The sequence below is a fragment of the Apium graveolens genome, chromosome 6 (genome assembly GCF_009905375.1).
Source record: "Apium graveolens cultivar Ventura chromosome 6, ASM990537v1, whole genome shotgun sequence".
Taxonomy (NCBI): Eukaryota; Viridiplantae; Streptophyta; class Magnoliopsida; order Apiales; family Apiaceae; genus Apium; species Apium graveolens.
Window position 1 is genome coordinate 45,539,482 of NC_133652.1, and position 9,038 is coordinate 45,548,519.

Consider the following 9,038-nt stretch of genomic DNA (forward strand, 5'->3'; position numbering starts at 1 on the left):
ATAATGCATCCTTTCATACTTTCTCTGCAAATAAAGGTATCCATCATCTTTATTCATGCCCACACACTCCCCAACAAAACGGACTTGCAGAGTGTAAGAACCGACACATCTCTGAAATGGCTCGTACCATGATGATTACTGCTAACATTCCTCTCACTTTATGGGCAGAAGCCATTTGTACTGACGTGTACCTTATTAATCGGTTAACAACAAGTGTTTTGCATTGGAATTTCCTGTTTACTGTCCTATATGGTGATAATCCAGATTATTCCATTTTACGTATTTTTGGCTCCGCTTATTATCCTTACCTCGGAGATTATGTTATTAACAAAATAATGTCGAGGTCTGCTTCTTGTATTTTTATTGGTTACAGCACTTGTCATAAGGGTTTTCGGTGCTTAAATCCTGCAACAGGTCGCTTGTATATATCACGACATGTTATGTTTGACGAGTCACAATTTCCATATCAAGGAAACTTTAAAAAAGCATCAGAAAGGGTAAATGTTCCAAATTTTCTGTTTACTCCAATTATCACAAAAGATGCACATACACCTCTCATAAACTCTACTGTACCATCATTTATTACACCTTCATTTCACATACATACTGAATCAACAACATCTTCATCATCAGACACTAATTCTGCCTTGCAAAGTACATCAATAGTTAGTTCACCAGTATCTCAACAAGTCAGTCCCCAACCAACACCAGACACCTCTGTACAAGACCCACCTGACTTACATATAGACTCATACACTACATCATTTAATAACTCAACATCTCCACCTGCAACCACGATTGCAGTACATCCTCCCATCCAAAAACATCACATGATCACCCGATCGAAAGATGGAATATACAAGCCCAAGAAACACGCTGATCTTGTGACTCAGTATTCGCTTCCTGCAGCCTTATCTATGCAATTGACAGCCGAAGAAGAACCAACATGTTTTTCTCAAGCTAAAAAGTATCCTCACTGGCGTCAAGCAATGGATGAAGAATATAATGCACTAATTAAAAATGGTACATGGTCTCTTGTTCCGCCTCATCCTAAACAAAATGTAGTTGGATCAAAGTGGGTGTATAAAATTAAAAGAAAGGCAAATGGTGAAATTGAGCGATATAAGGCTCGACTTGTTTCCGATGGATTCCACCAACAGGCCGGAATTGATTACGATGAGACCTTTAGTCCAGTGGTTAAACCAACTACCATTCGAACTGTTTTAAGTCTGGCTATATCTTCCGCCTGGTCAATTCGTCAACTTGATGTGAAGAACGCCTTTTTGCGTGGTTTTCTAAATAAAGATGTTTACATGACACAACTGTTTGGATTTATTGATCCTAGTCATCCCCACTAGGTATGTAAACTACATATGGCGATCTACGGACTGAGACAAGCCTCGATCTTGGTTTGAACGTATGAGTTCCTTTCTCATTTCTTTTGGATTTATCCAGAGCACAACTGATCCATCTATATTTATATATAAGACCAGCTCTTCAATGATGATTTTACTCCTTTATGTCGATGACATTTTATTAACCGGTAGCTCCCTCAGACTTCTAAATTTTTTTATCACAAAGCTGGGTGCTGAATTTTACATTAAAGACCTTGGAGATTTGCATTATTTTCTTGGTATAGAGGCCACTAGAGATGTATATGGTCTTCACCTCTCTCAAACCAAATATACCTTGGATCTGCTGCGCCGTTGTCACATGCTAGATTGTAAACCCAGCTCTACTCTTATTGCACCATGAACACAATTATCAGCCCTTACTGGTGATCCTATTTCCGATCCATCAGAATATCGACATATCCTTGGCGCGCTCCCGTATTTAACAATAACCAGGCCGGACATTGCATTTGCGGTTCACCATTTTGCACAATTTACAAGCAACCCAACTAATATGCATGTGGTTGCAGCCAAATGGATTCTTCGATACCTGAAAGGCTCTCTTGGTTATGGAATATATCTTCGTCGTTCTTCTCATCCATTATAATTGGTAGCTTATTCGGATGCGGACTGGGCTTGTTGTCCAGATACTAGGCGGTTTACTATAGGTTTCTGTCTCTTTTTAGGACCAAATTTGATATCATGGTCAGCCAAGAAACAACCTACCATCTCTCATTCAAGTGCTGAAGCGGAGTATCGAGCACTAACTTATACATGTGCAGATATAATCTTTGTTCATCATCTTTTTCGTGATTTGGGCATCTCAATTTCTACTCCAACAATTATCTATTGTGATAACCTTAGTGCTATGTATATGGCAGCAAACCCAGTGTTTCATGCTCGTTCTAAGCATATAGAGTTAAACTATAACTTTATTAGAGAGAGAGTTGCAAAAGGCACACATAAAGTAGCATTTGTATCCACACAAGATCAAATAGCTGACATATTTACCAAGGGACTTTCCAGACTACAATTTGATGTTCTACGGTCCAAACTTGTTAACCTGTTGCCATGTTTGAAGGGGAGTATTAACGGAAAGTCTTGACAGATATCAATTACAATTATAGATTAATATTATGGTAGGATTTGCATATATTCTGAATTCTTAATATCCTTAATATCTGTAATTGTATCCCTGATTGTACGTTAATAGCTATGCACATTGTAGTGGACAACTACGTATCTTATACTATAAATATTCTTTATGAATATAGAAAATACAAGTGATTACACACTTGTTTAATGATATTTTGGTAGGATTTGCATATATTCTGAATCCTTGATATCCTTAATATTTGTAATTGTATTCCTGATTGTACGTTAATACTAACATTATTTTGCATAATTTAAGAGAGATATAAAAAATTAAAATTTTCTATAATATGTTTAGTTTTACAAAATGAATGTTTTAGTAATTTATAGAAAAAAAAATCAGTTGTTTATGTGTAATGTTTATCATAAAATATTGAGCTAGATATTAAAATAATAACTCAAAAATTAAGTAATATAATATACTTTTTTTATTAAATACACTCAACATATAATTATCACTTAATTGGATACTCATATATTGCACAAGCCAAAACGATGCAACTTATTTGGTTTTATATTTCAGAATTCAGTTCTAACTAATATTTATTGAATATTGCTAGGTACTCTAAATCAATTTTCAAAACTTCTCTTGAATAAAAAATAAAAAAATAAGATACAATATTTGTTTCATTTTAATTTATGAACGCCACGAATCTTTCATATTAGCATTTAAAAATGATTTTGAAAACGGTTTTAGAAATCCAGCATTTCTGATGTTTATTTGGTTTCGTACTCACAAAATCGCTCACAGATTATACGAGCTTAAAAAAAATTCTTAAGACATAAAGTTATATATCCTCAAAATATACAATTTTTTTTAGTACTATAAAATCATCGAGCAATTTTCTTGAAGTTGATTAGGGGGCTTTCTTTCTTAACTGCGTTAAGCCGTTAACGTTGAGCACCACAATTCTACAAGCAAACACTCAGCTCTCTTGTCTAGTTGTCTAGGTATGTCCCCGAATATGTTCATTTCTGCCCATATTATCTCAATGCTTCATGTTATGTCTTTTGATCTTCGAAACGATTTCTTGTATGAATCGGTATTGTATTTTTAAGCTGGTTTCTGATCATTGTACTTGATATTAATGATGCCCATATATTTTATATTACGTTAGGGATTGGTTTAAAGCAAGTGTTTTTATTGATGTTAGGTGTTTGATTAAAGTCCCCAGTGAGTATACCGTTTAAGGATATTATTAAATTAATTTTGAACAATCGTATTGTGAACTTTTTAAATACCAAGTGTTAGTGTTGCTTCCCTTTCTTCTAGTTTGGACATTGGTTTAGTGTTCAACAAACGGTATCTAGTGAGAGTATTAGCAAGATTTTTTTGCCAGGCATTGCTTGACATTTATCTACAAGTCTGTTTTGTTGAACCCTTATATATGTTCAGCTCGAAGAAAGTTTTCTCGTGTGTCATTAACCCAGTACTATTTAACAAATTTGACCAGAATTTTTATAGGTAAAGTCGATTAAAGTAAATAGAAGAGTGGCTAACAAGATTCATCAGAACCTCAAAACTAACTAAAATAGGAGCTACCTGCATTAAATTAATTTGTGCACATATATATTGTGTGTGTATGCATTGTTTACATATATACACAAATTTATCGTTTATATATATTTTATAGCTTACATGTTTGGTTAAGTGCCTGACAGAATGTTCACAACTTTCTCAGCAAGCAGGCTTGCTGATAATTTCAGCTAATGATGATTGCAGCTGAAAGATAGTCATAATAGTTTCCTTGTAGAAAATAAATACAATAGCATATCTGTCACTCCTAAGTGACACTCTGTCAGTGGTTGGTTGAATTTTGGTGAACCCGAACATTCATATTAGTAGTACCTAAACGCAATGGCAATCAAAACAATGATCAAATGGCCGAAAAAGATTTCTAGGTCATTAGTAGAGCAGCTTATTCGAGCTGAAAAAGATCCCCAAAAAGCTCTTGTCATATTTGATGCAGCTGCCGCGGAGTATGCTAATGGCTACAAACATGATCACAACACCTTTGGTCTCATGATCTCACGATTACTTTCTGCGAACCAATTCAGGCCAGCAGAGGATCTCCTGAATAGAATGAAGGATGAGAAGTGTCAGTTTACTGAGGACACATTCCTCTCGATTTGTAGAGCTTACGGGCGGGTTCATAAGCCCGGTGAAGTTATTAGGATATTCCAGAAAATGAAAGAATATGACTGCGAGGTCACTCCAAAATCTTATGTTACTGTTTTTTCAATTCTTGTCGATGAAAACCAGTTAAAAGTGGCTATAAAGTTTTACAGATATATGAGACAAATGGGTATTCCTCCAAGTGTTGTCTCCCTCAATGTTTTGATTAAAGCGCTATGCAAAAATGGTGGAACAATAAATGCAGCTTTGCAAATTTTCCATGAGATGCCCAGTCATGGGTGTTCTCCAGACTCGTACACATACGGTACCTTGATTAATGGGTTGTGTAGGTTGAAGAGGGTTAGTGAAGCCAAAGAGCTTTTTGCAGAGATGGGTACAAAAGGTTGCTTACCCAGTGTTGTTACGTACACTAGTTTAATACATGGATTATGCCTGTCAAATGATTTGGATGAAGCCGTAGGATTGTTTAAAGAGATGAAAGAAAAGCGTATTGTTGCCAATTTGTATACTTACAGTTCTCTTATGGACGGGCTCTGCAAAGGTGGGCGTTGTTCTCAAGCCATGGAGTTATTAGAGATCATGACCACTGAGCATCTTCAGCCTAATACGGTAACTTACAGTAGCTTAATTAATGGGCTCTGTAAAGAACAGAGGCTTAGTGAAGCCATGGAGCTCCTTGATAGGATGAAGCTTAGGGGTTTTAAGCCTGATGCAGGCTTATATGGGAAAATCATCACTGGATTTTGTGATGCCCAAAAGTTCCAGGAAGCTGCAAACTTCCTTGATGAGATGGTTTTTGGACGGATCTCACCAAATAGATTAACTTGGAGCCTTCATGTTAGAATCAATAATACAGTTGTCCGAGGACTTTGTGAGACTGACGCAAATCGATCTTTTCAGTTGTATCTGAGCATGCGGACCCGGGGAATATCTATCGAGGCTGAAACTTATGATTTTCTTGTTGATCGCTTTTGTAAGAAAGGAGATCTACACAAAGTTGCTCGCATTGTTGAAGAGATGGTGCTTGATGGGTGTATTCCTAATGAGACATCCTGGAGCACTGTTTTAAGAGGATTCTGGGACAGAAAGAAAGTGCGGGAAGCTGCTGAGTTGGTACAGATTGAGTTGATTGAAAAATGTATTGAGTCTGATTAGCTGAAGTATAGTTATGTTTCTTTGTTTGCATATCGAACTTTTCCTTTGTTTGCCTGCCAAGTGTTTGAAACATATGGCTTATGCACGTCTATAAATTTTCTGGTAGAGCTTAAGCTTGTCACAACCATCAAAAACTGTAGAAGGAGAGGAACGAAGGCATGCAATTACTGTATTATAATTCAGATAATGATAATTTTGCAGCAGAAGATCTTACTACTGCTTTTTGAAGAGACCAGAAAAGTAATATGTGCAAATGCCAAAGTTTAGCTTCACGGTTAGTTATAAGATTGTTGGAGTTGGAGTTGGAGTTTGAGATGCAGGAAGCTTTAACTTGAAGTAAAAGAGTCATATGACGCTGAGTAGGACGTACAACAAATGACTGATTCCATCCAACAATGATTAGAAGCTCTTTAGGCTCATTTGATAGTGTTGGATAGAAGCAGTTTACAAGATCAAACAGTGCAATGGCTGCAAAATTCAAAATCAATGTAAAGGCTTGCACATATCTAATAAATCTCAGAAAATGCTTTGCCTCATGCTCATGTTGTAGCATTCGTGACTTTTCGATGACCCACGGGCCTTAAATCGTGGCTAAACCCTAACAAATCTTATCCATTCAATCCTCAAAGCTATTCGCAAGGCTTAAAAGAAAGCATGATAATTCACACAGACTATGAGCACAGCAGTCATGGAGTTGGTAGCTGAGTCGGTCTCCTTGGTTGGTGAAATAGGGGGCATCAGTTGGAAAACAAGAATGGAACCAGTAGGTAGAAAAGATTGGTTGAATGTCCTGTGCTTCAAAACGTTTGGCTTAATAATTTCTGCATTGTGGATCTTTCTATTGTTTCCTAAAACAGGAGAAAAAGTACAAATGTGTCTACGCCCAGGAGTGCGCACAAAAGTTTTTTGCGCATTTGCTTAATACTGGTGTCTCTTCTGAGTACTGCGTCTAACTTCCGTGCTGGTCGTCTAAATGACAACCAACTTGCTAAACAAGCTCCATGAGCTTGGTCTCGCAAGTTTTTTGCGTAGTTGCCACTATGGGTGTCTCGTCTTCCATCCCGGTCATCTAAATTAAACTGTCTTGTTAAATTTATTAAGACATGTAAAATGAGATGACGGGAGTGTAACATTACTGTTCGTATGGCCGAGGAGAATTGCATTTTGAAGTTATAACATTATAAAACTTTATACATAACAGCTCCCGTAACCTATATCAGGACCAAACGTGGCATTCCACCACACCATGCTAGTTATAGGCCGAAGAGTGACAAGAGAGCAGTCTCTTGAATATCTTCCATCTTTTTCTTCCTTTGAGTTTCTTGTAATAGCTAGTTGAGTTGTCGTCAATTTTATTTTCACAGAAGTTTTTATTGGTTATATTGTTTAATTCTGTTGAACTGAGCAATTTAACAACAGTTTTCATCAATTTAATTTCTGCAGAATTTTTTTTTTGGTTAAATTGTTTCTTTTTTTGAAATATTTTGGTTACATTGTTAAGCTGTGTTCATTTTTAAGGTGACTTAGTTACAACTTTTAGCAGCAGATCTCAGGTGCCGCCGCTACATGAGTGTCTCGAACATGACTGACACTTAAAACTTTGGCTATTTGGTAAATGTAACTCTGAAAGTCTGACTGCAGATTATATGAGTACTTATTTGATATTACTAGTTGACTGATCAGTGATCTCCTTTATAATTTGCATAAAAATACAATGTATTCATCCACAATGAACTGAACAACACTTAATAGAGAAGGAGAATATAAATAAGTTTAGAAACAAAACAATGACATGGACTCATCTTTGCATGCATGGGACTGCAAAATGATTTATTTTTTTCCGTTGAACTAAGAAGCTTACACAATATTCAATCCATAAGGTTTTGCAGATTATGGGCAATCACAGAATTGAGAATTGAGGCCATTGGATATCACAATTCATAAAGCCCATTTTTCGGATTTCCCTAGGGCATCTCTGATGGGCCAAAAATTGTCATTGCCAATTGCTATATATTATTAAAGATGAAATTATAACATCCCTGCTGATAAAATTATAAATAACTAACATACTCCAATAATTTTACCGGCGGACATCTAGCGTAGAGATGAAATGCTAATTATATATCTTTAGTCTCAATATATATATGCATGTACATGAGCATGTGTGCTTATTAACGTATACAGTTATAATTTTTACACACAGACAAAAAAAGGTGTTCCAATTTTGGAAATACATCCTAATTTTTTTGAAAAATTAAAAGTACGTTTTCATATATTTTCCAAATATTTAATAGTAAAAAAAAATGTAGATCTTTATTTTGGGAAGCCCATATTCCTTTGAGTGAAATTAATACGCCCATGTAAGTAGATTTTACAGTTATCTAAACGTCCAAAGGTTATGTAAAACTAGATTCTCAGGACTCGAAATTACTTGTAAGGTCGCCTAATCGGATTTTAATTAAGGAAAATCAATCTTACAACCTTCCTGTACAGTAAAAATGCTTATAATTATCTGCTGTATTCTTTGCCAAGTTTCTGGTGATAAGAATGTAACTTAGGCTATCATACTACTTGCGCATTGGAAGCCATATTTCCAAGGGACTTGACCTTCTAGTCATCGTGTTAATTCAGCAAGTGAAGTCGTTCTCAGCAATTTGGCTTTTTCTCTCAGGGTCTTTTTGAATAGACTCCGACAATCTCACTGGAGTATAATTTTTCTACGGGACCATGGAGGAGACAATGGTGCGGAATTTGAGTACCCTAGTCATATTTGATCAATCCTAAAGTATCATCAGCCAGATCTTTATCTCTGGATCCGTAGCATTGTTTTGTGTGTGGCCTTTTGTTAACTTGTTCCTACCTAGCTAGTTGAAGTCGTCATTATCTGCATTGAAATATGATATATGAAATATGATATAATTAACGTCAAGCAATATGATATACTTTACTGCGGGTCACACCTGTACCTGTTTGTATGACTATGATGGTGCAACTACTTTGTAGTGGAAATGAAAATTCATGGTCTAAATTATAAAAAAAAAAAAAAAAAAAAAAACTGATGGTCCAGTGTATTTAAATCCCAGCTACACGGCAATTATTATATTGCGTCAATTTATTGTATCAAAATCGTTACATCGCGTCAATTGATTAGTTGAATGTGTATGCATTTCTAATATTTTTGAGTTAAATTTCAAGAAATTAGC

The 9,038-nt window shown here is 35.8% G+C and overlaps 1 protein-coding gene across 1 annotated transcript; it reads left to right on the forward strand.

Annotated features, from left to right (window-relative positions):
- Positions 1–3,227: 3,227 nt before the first annotated feature.
- Positions 3,228–7,286, forward strand: LOC141668889 (pentatricopeptide repeat-containing protein At5g46100). The gene is made up of 2 exons (XM_074475938.1): positions 3,228–3,494; positions 4,226–7,286. Exon 2 carries the CDS (start codon positions 4,402–4,404, stop codon positions 5,833–5,835), a length of 1,434 nt encoding a protein of 477 aa, XP_074332039.1. The 5' UTR covers positions 3,228–3,494; positions 4,226–4,401; the 3' UTR covers positions 5,836–7,286.
- The last annotated feature ends 1,752 nt before the right edge of the window (positions 7,287–9,038 follow it).